The 13,067-nt window shown below is 48.8% G+C and overlaps 1 protein-coding gene across 1 annotated transcript; it reads right to left on the bottom strand.

Annotated features, from left to right (window-relative positions):
• Window positions 1–842: 842 nt before the first annotated feature.
• Window positions 843–1,795, bottom strand: LOC123069122 (glycine-rich cell wall structural protein). The gene is made up of 2 exons (XM_044491882.1): window positions 1,440–1,795; window positions 843–1,337 (listed from the first exon to the last, which is right to left on the bottom strand). Exons 1-2 carry the CDS (start codon window positions 1,714–1,716, stop codon window positions 1,228–1,230), a joined length of 387 nt encoding a protein of 128 aa, XP_044347817.1. The 5' UTR covers window positions 1,717–1,795; the 3' UTR covers window positions 843–1,227.
• Window positions 1,796–13,067: the final 11,272 nt, after the last annotated feature.

The following is a 13,067-nucleotide window of genomic DNA, read 5'->3' as shown; positions in this document are numbered from 1 at the left end:
ACCATCGGCGCACGTGTAGCTGCGCGCTGCCGGGAGAGGAAGAAGCCAGGTTGCTCGAACATCGACATGGTGGCGGCCAACACGTCTGCGCTGGCCGCCATCATCGAGGAGAAGTAGAACACAGGAGGCCATCCCCACTTGGTTCACATGAAGGCCACCGCTGAGGCACCTCCTGCGTACACATCCAGTGTCTTGCCCTCTCGCCGGCCACCGTTGTCCCCTTACCCAAGAACCAACTTTGATCCATTCAGCGTAGGGACCCTTCCCCTCCGACTGAAGCATGAGGCGGCGGTTCCACTCTGATGAGCGGTGGGGAAGCGAATCGTCCTTTGCGCTGAAGCATATACCTCCGGGGCTCACCGCTGCCGGTCATGGGGACCAAGACGTTGGAGACCTGCCACAGCCGGTAGTAGACTTGTCGAGGGTATCATGTCGTCGGAATGGATATCCACCGGCACCATCCGTAGACTAGCCTTGTTTCGTTTTAAGTGGAAAATATGACCAAAATGTAACCTTTTCATCCGGTTTGTATGAAATATGTCCTGTTTATATGAAATCCGGCCGAGTTTACATGAATTTCATCTGGTTTGTTGAAAAAGAGTTTGTAATGTATGCGGTTAGTGTTGGATGACGGCCTCCCGGATCCACGTACGCGGATTGGTCCCCTGTCCGCGGACGGATGCGGAAGGAAATTTGCGGATCACCATTGAAGGTGCCCTCGGTCAGTTTTTCTCTCAGATTTGTGTAGTAACGTTCTTTCCGTGGAGAAATTAATGGAAAAGGGCTTGCCTGATTGAAAGAAAAAGTTAGGGAAGTTTAGCATCATCCTATCCGTAAATACATAAGATAGTAGTCGCTCCGTTTCATATTAGTTGTCGCTCGTTTAGCAGGGAGTGTTTACTTTGTTCGTGAGCAGTAGACTGTAGTACACTCGGATCATATACACGACACATGACACGGTGCAATACAATATTGCTCGGTACATATAGTACGAGCTGTTGTAGGCTTTATTTTGTACTGGGTCGTCACACACACCACACTCACAGCATCACTACACAGAACCACCAGCTCAGGCTATAAGCTGACGTACGCACACGCGCGTCGCGCGTACGTCGCCCTTTATTTACGTACGTATACGTACCGAGCATCCGTGGTTATACTTAGCTAAGGCACGCAGCAGGTGCGTACGTGAGCGCGCGGGCGACCGACCGGCGGCCATCCGCCACTTCACTTCCACTTCCTGCCGCCGTGCTTCCCGCCGCCCATGTGCTTCCCGCCGGAGTAGCCGTGCCCGTGCCCGCCGCCGTGCCCAGTGTGGTACGATCCCATGTGCCCACCTGCGAGTAAACGCATGCGCTAAAAAACAGTATCACACGTGCTGCCCCCATTGCGAATACTAGTTCAATATAGTTCGTGCATGCATGTCACTTGTCACGTACCGTAGTGTGGCGCGGGCTGCGCGGGGTACGCCGCCGGCGCGTAGCCTTGCGCCGGGTAGCCGCCGTACGGGGGGCAAGCCCCGGCGGCGGGCGGAGGGTACCCGTGCTGCCCGTGGCCGCCGTACCCGTGCTGCTGCTGCCCGTGGCCGCCGTAGCCCTGGTCGCAGCCGTGCCCCTGGCCGCCGTACCCGTGGCTTTTGCCGCCGCCGACGAGGTTGGACACGAAGCCCTTCACGCCGCCGTTGTGGCCGCCGTGCATGTCGTGCCCGCCGCCCATGGTCACTTGCTTGCTTTGGCCGATCGAGTAAGTGAAGTAGTGGTATGCGTCGCTTGGCCTCACTCGATGCTCAGTGTGTCGAGGCCTGCGTCCCCTTTTATATAGCTCAAAAGATGCTTGTTCCGCGGCCCCTTTGGACGTGTGTCGATCGATCGCATATACGCAGGTCGACGGGCCGGCCGCCGAATTTGCACGCCTCTGATATGAATGATATTCTTCTTCAGGCGCCTTCTCCGGCGCGTGGCAGGTCGGGCCAGGTTAGGTCATTGTGGTGGACGATAAGGTCGGATTCTTATGCTCTCTGTCTGCGTGCCAGGAGTTAAAGGCAACTCTAAGATTCTATTTTGCTGTATTATTTGACGGTTCATATCATCATATGCATAGGCGCAGTGCCGTGGCGCCATCTGGCACGGCGAACGGCCGTTCCTGCACGTTGCGCCATTGCGTGTGTGGCCCTTTCGATCAACTCAAAGATCGGAGGAGATCATCTTCAAAGAGCTTCAGCCTAACATCAGGCAATCGCGCCGTAAGACTGGTTTTTTTAGAAAAAGAGGATGTATCCCCGGCCTCTGCATCTGGACGAAGCATGCAACCATATATTAATTATTCACAAAGACCATACAAGGTGATACAGCAATAAGCCTGAAGTCATCATCTTGGCAACGCTGTTGCTACTCCTACCCCCTTGATGAAGGTGTGTCCGGGCCTAATAGCAAACAGACATCGCATCAAAGCCTGACATCTAAAGCCGGGTGTCCCATCCAAGCCACTACATGGATTGGGTCTCATCCCGGTCTGGCACACTCCCAGTGAGCACTGCACGCTGCAAGGACCGTCACCCATCATCCCTTGGTCCATCCTCAGAGCAGAACTGACGTACTGACCTTGCCAGGACTCTCTGCCATCAACGCCACCATGACGCCAGACAGCTTCCTCATCCTGCGCACGTCCATCCAGACACATCCGTCGTCGAGAATCAGCTACACCATGCCGCCAATACTCGTCGTCGTCGACACGGTAGATCCAACGCCACTCCACCTGCCGACCTCCACACCGTCGCTGCTGCAGGAACTGCCATGTAGAGCCCACCACCCACAATACCTCTTCCCCGAACACCCAAGCCTCCCAAGATGGCGCCTCCCTGGAGGGCGCGACCTAAGGGCGCCGCCGCCGCCCAATTCAAGACGGATTTTGGACTTCCGTCCGGGAGTGGGTCAGAGGTGGATAGGAGGGGACCTCGGCTTCACCTCCAAGGAGGGGAACGACACCAAAGCCGTCGCCGATGCAAGGTCGAGCTAGCCGGCCAAAGTTTCCTCCAGTTCACAACCTATACGACCAACCTCTGTCTGCTCCGGATCTGGCCACAAACCGAGAAACGAAACTATCCGGAGAAGAAAGCACCATGGGGCGACACTGGTGCAGATCCGTCCAGGCTCCAGATCCAGAGAATTCAACCTGGGCAACAACGAGTACCACCACCTGCACTGGCCGCCGGTGTCCAAGCACCAGATCGCGAAAGATCTGACCCGAACGCGACGGCTCACGCAGCCACTAGTTCCTGGCGCTCCAGCAGCCACCAATCCGCGCTGCAAGCATGGACTCCAGTCATCGGCGCGTCGTGCACGCCGCCGAACCCCACGACAGTCCGGCGCCACTTCACGCACAGGCTGTCCCATGCCAGCCAGATTGCGCGTAGGGGAGAGATGCCCCGTCGCCGCCCTTGTCGGTCAGGCTTCGCCCGGCGGCCCTGCTGGCGGCGGCGAGGGTGAGGAGGCAGGGGAGAGACACCCGACGGCAGTGACGGTGAAGGAAATATGCCCTAGAGGCAATAATAAAGTTATTATTTATTTCCTTATTTCATGATAAATGTTTATGATTCATGCTAAAATTGTATTAACCGGAAACTTAGTACATGTGTCAATACATAGACAAAACAGATTGTCCCTAGTATGCCTCTACTTGACTAGCTTGTTAATCAAAGATGGTTATGTTTCCTAACCATAGACATGTGTTGTCATTTGATGAACGAGATCACATTATTAGGAGAATGATGTGATGGACATGACCCATCCATTAGCTTAGCATTATGATCATTGCAGTTTTATTGCTACTGCTTTCTTCATGACTTATACATGTTCCTCAGACTATGAGATTATGCAACTCTCGAATATCGGAGGAACACTTTGTGTGCTATCAAACGTACAACGTAAATGGGTGATTATAAATATGCTCTACAGGTGTCTCTAAAGGTGTTTGTTGGGTTGGCATAGATCGAGATTAGGATTTGTCACTCCATGTTTCGGAGAGGTATCTCTGGGCCCTCTTGGTAATGCTCATCACTACAAGCCTTGCAAGCATTGTAACTAATGAGTTAGTTGCGGGATGAACTATTACGTAACGAGTAAAGAGACTTGCCGGTAACGAGATTGAACTAGGTATGATGATATCGATGATGGAATCTCTGGCAAGTAACATACCGATGACAAAGAGAACAACATATGTTGTTATGCGGTTTGACCGATAAAGATCTTCGTAGAATATGTAGGAGCCAATATGAGCATCTAGGTTCCGATATTGGTTATTGACCAGAGATGTGTCTCGGTCATGTCTACATAGTTCTCGAACCCGTAGGGTCCGCACGCTTAACGTTCGATGACGATATGTATTATGAGTTATGTGTTTTCGATGACCGAAGTTTGTTCAGAGTCCCGGATGAGATCACAAATGTGACAAGGAGTCTTGAAATGGTCGAGACATAAGGATTGATATATTGGACGACCATATTCGGACACGGGAAGTGTTTCAGATAAAACCCGAGTGCCGGACGGTTACCGGAACCCCCCGGGGCAACTAATGGGCCTCGATGGGCCTTAGTGGGAAGAGAGGAAGGGCCAGGAGGGGCTGGCCGCGCGCCCTCCCCCTCCTGGGTCCTAATTGGACTAGGGGAAGGGGGCGGCGCGCCCCTTTCCTTCCCTTCCCCCTCTTCCTTCCTTCTTCCACCTCTTCCTTAGGTGGAAACCTACTAGGACTTGGAGTCCTAGTAGGATTCCCCTCTCCTAGCGCGCCCTAGGAGGGCCGGCCGGCCTCCCCCTTGCTCCTTTATATACGGGGCAGGGGGGCACCCTAGAACACACAAGTTTCTCTTCCAACCGTGTGCGGTGCCCCCCTCCACAGTTACACACCTCGATCATACCATCATAGTGCTTAGGCGAAGCCCTCCGCCGGTAATATCATAATCATCGTCGTGCTAACTGAACTCACCCTCATCCTCAACTGAATCAAGAGCACGAGGGACGTCATCGAGTTGAACGTGTGCTGAACGCAGATGTGCCATACGTTTGGTACTTGATCGGTTGGATCGCGAAGAAGTTCGACTACATCAACCGCGTTATTGAAATGCTTTTGCTTTCGGTCTACGAGGGTACATGGACACACTCTCCCATATCATTGCTATGCATCACCTAGATAGATCTTGCTCAATAGCCATCAGACCAAAGTGTCTCATAGATTCTTCAAGATCAAAGTCATTATCATCATCTTCATCATAGTATCCATGTTCAACATCATCTTGCAAGTGATCAATTCCAAGAGAGAGTGATTCATTAGATATATGATTTTGACAATGTTCATCTCTATGAATTCTAATAGCTTCGGAAATAATATTGCTAATGATTCCAACATCTCCTTTGGCATGCATAAGATTGGTAACCTCAAATAAACAATCTCCAAACTTAGGATCATTGGGATTGATCTTGTTCAAAGCAATAGACTTGTGAAGAATCTCATCTCAGTTCTTCAAGGAATAGTCAGGAAATCGTTCCTCAAGGAATCTCCATATAGTATAAGCACAATCAAGAGTAGGCAAGTGACCAATCAAATTTCTAGGCAGGCCTCTAGTGATAAGATTGATAGTTCTAAGATTGTGAATCATGTCAAGAGACTCATCATGGGTAGGATGCAAGGGATCAACAAGGGGTTCACAAGGAGTAGTAATGTACTTGTTCAAGTGATATTCATGAAAAATTCCAAGCATCTCATTTTTCCACTTACTAAAGAACTCTCCATCAAGCATAGGCACTCTACGTCTAAGACTCCCCAACGTAGACTCGTCCATCTTCCTATAATGGCGATTAAACCAAAGCAATGGAGACCAATGCTCTAATACCAATTGAAAGGATCGAGAAGAGGTGTCTAGAGGGGGGTGATTAGACCCTCAACGAACAAAGTTGACAGTTTTTAAGTTTTTCAAGTTGAGGTGGTAGATTAACACAATTTCAAGCATACACAATACAATTCAAGCAAGAACGCAAATAGTATATGAGCAGCGGAAAGTAAATCATGCAACTTGCAAGAAATTAAAGGGATGGGATTGGAGTGTGCAAACGCAATTGGAGATACGGAGATTTTTGGCGTGGTTCCGATAGGTGGTGCTATCGTACATCCACGTTGATGGAGACTTCAACCCACGGAGGGTAACGGTTGCGTGAGTCCACAGAGGGCTCCACCCCTGAAAGGTCCACGAGGAAGCAACCTTGTCTATTCCATCATGGCCATCGCCCACGAAGGACTTGCCTCACTAGGGTAGATCTTCACGAAGTTGGCGATCTCCTTTCCCTTACAAACTCCTTGGTTCAACTCCACAATCTTGACGGAGGCTCCCAAGTAACACCTAACCAATCTAGGAGACACCACTCTCCAAAAGGTAATAGATGGTGTGTTGTTGATGAACTCCTTACTCTTGTGCTTCAAATGATCACTAGAAAAAAAGAAACATCCATGACATTTTGGGCGAATAAAATTTTTCTGTCATACTTATGACACTTCTATGATGATAATTGTGACAAAACCCGATATCATCATAGATGTGGTGGGCTCCTACTTCTATGACAAAAAAACATTATAGAAAATGGGCTTTTCATACTGGGCGGGCCGGAGATGCAGCTGCATGACATTCTTTGGGCCGTCCATGACAGAAAAAAAGAGTGGTAGAAGCAAGGGCGAGGAAAATATTGGGGTGTTCCCGGTTACGGTGGGTGGTCAGGCCGAGCGATGCATGGAGGTTTGCGCATTTCTCTCGTACACGCACGCGCATAGGTGCGAGGCGTTGGGATCTAACTGAACCCGAGCGAGGCGTTCGCCTACTGAACCCGAGCGATTGCACTGCAGGCTACGCGTTACTGAACCCGAGCGATCGATCGATGGCTATTAACTGAACCTGATCGAGCGATTCCTTCACTACTGCTGCTAACTAAAGCCGATCGATGCTGCCTCTGGATGAACAATGCCGTTGTTGGGGGGTTTGGATGAATAGTTCCCGGTGGGGGTTGGATGAACAGGACCCCGTGGTGTTGCCGCTGGATGAACATGACCCCGATCGATCGAGCCGGTTGGGCATGTATGAATAGGACCCCGTGGAGGGCTGGACGAACAGGACCCTATGGAGGGAAGGTTGAACAGTAGCCGATGGAGGGATGGTTGAATAATAGCCGGTGGAGGGCTGATTGAACAGTAGCCCGTGGAGGGGTGGTTGAACAGGAGCCCGTGGAGAGGGCTGGTTGAACAGTAGCCGGTGGAGTAGCGCGCGGTGGAGGCTGGATGAACAAGAGGCCGTGGATGAACAGTCATAGGTGGAGGCTGGAGGAGGTCGACGGTGGATGAACAGTAGCCCGTGGAGGCTGGAGGAGGTCGACGGTGGAGATGAACAATACCCCATGGAGTCCCGTTTTGCGGTACGCCACACCCCACCCGATGAACAGGACCCCCGTTTCGACTGTAGCGCTCCAACACAAGTCCGTTTCCTCCATTTTGCGGTACGCCACACCCCTCCCGATCAACAGGACCCCATTTCGACCGTAGGAGGTCCAACACAAGTCCATTTCCTCCATTTTGCGGTACGCCACTTATGACCCACAAGTGTAGGGGATCTATCATAGTCCTTTCGATAAGTAAGAGTGTTGAACCCAACAAGGAGTAGAAGGAAATGATAAGCGGTTTTCAGTAAGGTATTCTCTGCAAGCACTGAAATTATCGGTAACAGATAGTTTTGTGATAAGGTAATTCGTAACGGGTAACAAGTAACAAAAGTAAATAAGGTGCAGCAAGGTGGCCCAATCCTTTTTGTAGCAAAGGACAAGCCTAGACAAACTCTTATATAGAGAAAAGCGCTCCCGAGGAGACATGGGAATTATCGTTAAGCTAGTTTTCATCACGCTCATATGATTCGCGTTCGTTACTTTGATAATTTGGTATGTGGGTGGACCGGTGCTTGGGTACTGCCCTTTCTTGGACAAGCACCCCACTTATGATTAACCCCTATTGCAAGCATCCGCAACTACAAAAGAAGTATTAAGGTAAACCTAACCATAGCATGAAACATATGGATCCAAATCAGCCTCTTACGAAGCAACTCATAAACTAGGGTTTAAGCTTCTGTCACTCTAGCAACCCATCATCTACTTATTACTTCCCAATGCCTTCCTCTAGGCCCAAACAATGGTGAATCATGTAGTCGATGTTCACATAACACCACTAGAGGAAAGACAACATGCATCTCATCAAAATATCGAACGAATACCAAATTCACATGACTACTTATAGCAAGACTTCTCCCATGTCCTCAGGAACAAATGTAACTACTCACAAATCATATTCATGTTCATAATAAGAGGGGTATTAATATGCATATAGGATCTGAACATATAATCTTCCACCGAATAAACCAACTAGCCTCAACTACAAGGAGTAATCAACACTACTAGCAACCCACAGGTACCAATCTGAGGTTTTGGGACAAAGATTGGATACAAGAGATGAACTAAGGTTTGAGAGGAGATGGTGTTGGTGAAGATGTTGATGGAGATTGACCCCCTCCCGATGAGAGGATCGATGGTGGTGACGCTGGTGATGATTTCCCCTCCCGGAGGGATGTTTCCCCGGCAGAACAGCTCCACCGGAGCCCTAGATTGGTTCCACCAAGGTTCCGCCTTGTGGCGGCGGTGTTTCACCCCGAAAGCTTGCTTATGATTTTTTTTGAGGGTAAAAGACTTCATATAGCAGAAGATGGGCACCGGAGGCCTGCCAGGTGGCCCACGAGGTAGGGGGCCACGCCCAGGGGGTAGGGTGCGCCCCCACCCTCGTGGACGGTGGGTGGCCCCCTCAGGTACTTTCTTCGCTCAGTATTTTTTATTAATTACAAAAGTAACTTTCGTGGAGTTTCAGGACTTTTGGAGTTGTGCAGAATAGGTCTCTAATATTTGCTCCTTTTCCAGCCCAGAATTCCAGCTTTCGGCATTCCCCCTCTTCATGTAAACCTTGTAAAATAAGAGAGAATATGCATAAGTATTGTGACATAACATGTAATAACAGCCCATAATGCAATAAATATCAATATCAAAGCATGATGCAAAATGGACGTATCATGCTACTCTCATGACAGTAATACTAATGCTTTTGTTCTGCATGTTAATCTAGTGGCAGTGTTGATGTGATGTGATGCTACTTACTTAAGGGCACTTTCATACTATCAATCTAGTGAAAATTTTAACACAATAGATGCTGCTATTAATCATATGCCACTACAAATATCTGTCACTGTTTAGATAACCGTATTTCATATTTGCGCAAACAGGGATGTTTGTCTCCATATCATTTTGGGATGTCTGTCTCCGTATCGTTTCTATCCGCGCAATCAAAAGCACACACCTCAGTTTTAGTAGAACTACGCAAAATGAGATGGCTATCCCTCGCTGCCATCGTCTAACCACCTGTCTTCCTGGTATTCCTACATTGGTAGTTACTAGGTAGAATGACCAACGCAATCTAAAAGAAGTTGATTCATACGTTTTACTTCCGGATTGCAATGTAGGGACGAGCGAAAACAACTGCATCCTAGTCCGGAGTGCGCTTTCTACCAGTTCATCCATGGACCGAGGACTAGCTGGCACGGCTGCACGATGGTTTTTTGGACAGGTGCGCGGACAAGAGGTATTGTGGTCTGCTTACTTCTGCAAATAGCGGTGCTTAAATTTAGTGGAATGCACAAGAATTTCAGCTGGTCAGTACACTGCATGGTTTAGTTCAGCATTCCAGCTGAGACCACAATTATAATTGGCTATTCTCGAATGAGAGAACCTAACCCTGGATGGTGGGAACAATAAAAAACCAGAGTGAACTCCAGGAAATTTAAGCCTGCCGGGAGGCCCTTTGCTCAGAGAAGCCTTACTTGTTTTTTTCCTAATTTGTAAACCTTCTCACAACTTATGCTAGTTATATGTTTGTTATGTTCTATGAATCATTGAGATGTATAAAATTACTTAACTTATGCTTTTCAAGTTTTTAATGAAGCCGTGTTTAATGTGAGTGTTCTACATGAACGTTAGACTAGCGTGCGAACGTTTGGAATTTACATTGTGGCCTCAGTTAACTGCCTGAACCACTGTAACAAGATAGATAGTTGCTTATATGTCAGACAACAGATTGTTGATTGTTAGTTGGTCGATAGCCTAGTGTTGAAGCGAGCTGAGCCAATGTGACGTGTTTTGCACAACTGCTTACAAGTGGGGTAGCACCAACAGTGTTTACAAGTACTTATGTATACGTCAGCGCACAGTTCTCAAATGAGTACTCTATTTCATCAAACACACACTGCTCATATGATAAACCGTGACAACTTATGTCTTACCATGCCATATTCATGAAAAAACTAGTGAGGACGCATCTGTTTCGGCAACAATTATGATGGTTCTCACATGATTCACGTGCACACAAAAGTAGCAGCAATTCGCATAGACGGGTTCAAAAAGAGTACTAGCCCAGAGGGCTCGATAACAGGCAAGATTTGGACAATTAGACACAATCCAAACTACTATTAAACACTAGCTGGGGCAACTATTTCATGCCTCGATCTAATTTGGGCTGGACACAAGACGGACCTTGCCATGAACATCATCGAGGACGTCCGGTAGTGGCTCAATCCTGTGAACCTTCATGAAGACAACCTTGTGGCCTTGCTACTCATAAACTTGTTTGTGGAGGCGTGCCACGTCATCTTCCTGTGTAAGCTTGACAAGAACAGTATGCCTCACAAACGAAGAAGTAGCTTTGAACTTCTTGTGCTTCAGTACACCCTGGACAACACGCCTGACAACAATGAGGCTGGAATACAACTCGACATTGGTATAAGCACTACTAGGAAAAGGGCTATAGATGGAATTGACACTAATGGCGCACCAGACATGTGGTGCGCCATTAGTATATACTAATGGCGCACCACACCCTGATGCGCCATTAGTGTTGAAACTACTAATGGCGCACCCTGCTCACGGTGCGCCATTAGTACCGAATTTTTTTTTGAACTAGTGCGCCTGTCCAAACATACTAATGGCGCATCCTCTGGTGGTGCGCCATTACTAGTTGTAACTAGTAATGGCGCACCGGCCGGAAGGTGCGCCACTAATGTTATTTTTTTTATTATTGTTTTTATTCCTTTTTTTGCAAAAGTACTAATGGCGCACCATCTGGGGGTGCGCCATTAGTAACCTGGATTACTAATGGCGCATTTGTTGCTGGTGCGCCATTAGTAAGTGGGCAGCAACAAGATATTTTGGACAGCCTCTCCTCCCACACTCACTTTCTCCCCACTTCATTCTCTCCACCGCCTCCTCCTTGTCTCGGGTGCCTCCTCTTTTTCACCTCATTTCCACCATAGATTCATTCAAATTAAGTGGTTAAGTTACCTTGTTTTGCTAGGTAAGTAAGGGGGGAAGCTATATTTATGTTGTTCTCCCTACAACAATGTGCACATGCACTTTTTATGGCCTAGCTAGATCTATGTATGTTCGTGGTGTTGCATATGTTTGTGGTGTTGCATATGTGTTTGTGTTTGGAGGTGTACCGGTATTTGAAATGCGATAGTTGCCAATATTTTGCCGGAATGTTGATTCATTTCCGTTTCGGCGAGAATTTTGGCATTAAGCATTCTTTTTGGTCCTATTTTTAGGGAAAGTCATGCCAAATTTTTTTCTTGGTTCTAAAATATCGTTTTGCTCTACCCCGCAGGCGACCATGGTCCGCACGATGACCGAAGGCATCGTGAATAGGTTTTTGAGGTCCGCGAAGGCCGAGATGCTTCAAAAGAACGAGACGGAGATAAGATGTCCGTGTCGAAGATGCAAGCTGAATAGCCTTATTGCGGACCCGGATTCCGGGCAGGTGCGGGACCACCTGCTCTTGCGTGGTTTCATGGATGGCTATCGGTGGCAAGGTGATGAAGATGACTACGAAGTCGTCCATGGGGGCCGGGCAAGAAATGAGGAAGGGCAACAAGACAACCACCGCGGCTCGGGGGGGGGGGCGAGAAGACGAAGAATCCCCAGGAGATGATCACGACGGTGATGCTGTACACAGTCATCATGTAGAAGATGCAGGACATGATGATGATGCCGGCGGAGCAGACGACGCTGGACCATCGATGGGCTGGGTGCAGGACCCTCATATTCAAGAGCTGCTTCTCAAGCAGACGGATAACGCAAGAGCTGCCGCCCGAGAGAAAGCCAAGATGGATCAACTTGAGTTAGACGCGGTTACTCCATTGTATGAAGGATGCAGGCCCGAGGATACCCGCCTGAAAGTAACGCTCATGGCTCTGGAGATGAAGGTAAAACACAAAATGACCGACGCATGCTTCGACGAGAACATGTCATTCTGGCACGAACGTCTTCCCAAGGGGAACAAGTGCCCGACTAGTTTGGAGGAGGCAAAGAAAATCGTGTGTCCTCTGGATTTACCGCACGTGAAATACCATGTGTGCATGAACAATTGCATCATTTATCGGGATGAGCACGCGGAGTCTACCATATGTCCGGTGTGCGGTGTCACTCGATACAAGAAGAGGAAGAAAGCTCCTCGAAAAGTGGTGTGGTACTTTCCGATCACTCCTCGTCTGCAGCGGTATTTCGCGGACCCTAAGGTAGCAAAGCTCCTGCGTTGGCACGCGGATAGGGAGGAGAAGAAGCGAGAAGATGACGCAAATGATCCGGAGATAGATAAAAAAGACAAGATGCTGAGTCACCCTAAGGATGCGAGCCAGTGGCAAGCGTTGAACTTCGAATACCCAGAATTTGGGAACGATCCAAGGAACATCATGCTGGGCGCGAGCACCGATGGAGTCAATCCATTTGGCAGCCAGAGAAGCACACATAGCACCTGGCCTGTGTTCGTGTGGATGTACAACCTTCCCCCCTGGTTGTGCATGAAGAGGAAGTACATTCACATGAGTATGCTAATTGAAGGGCCGAAACAACCAGGGAACGACATCAATCTGTATCTGGGGCTGCTGAAAGAGGAGATTGACA

Source organism: Triticum aestivum, chromosome 3B (genome assembly GCF_018294505.1).
Source record: "Triticum aestivum cultivar Chinese Spring chromosome 3B, IWGSC CS RefSeq v2.1, whole genome shotgun sequence".
In the NCBI taxonomy this organism is placed as follows: Eukaryota; Viridiplantae; Streptophyta; class Magnoliopsida; order Poales; family Poaceae; genus Triticum; species Triticum aestivum.
This window is presented reverse-complemented; position numbering and strand designations above follow the sequence as displayed.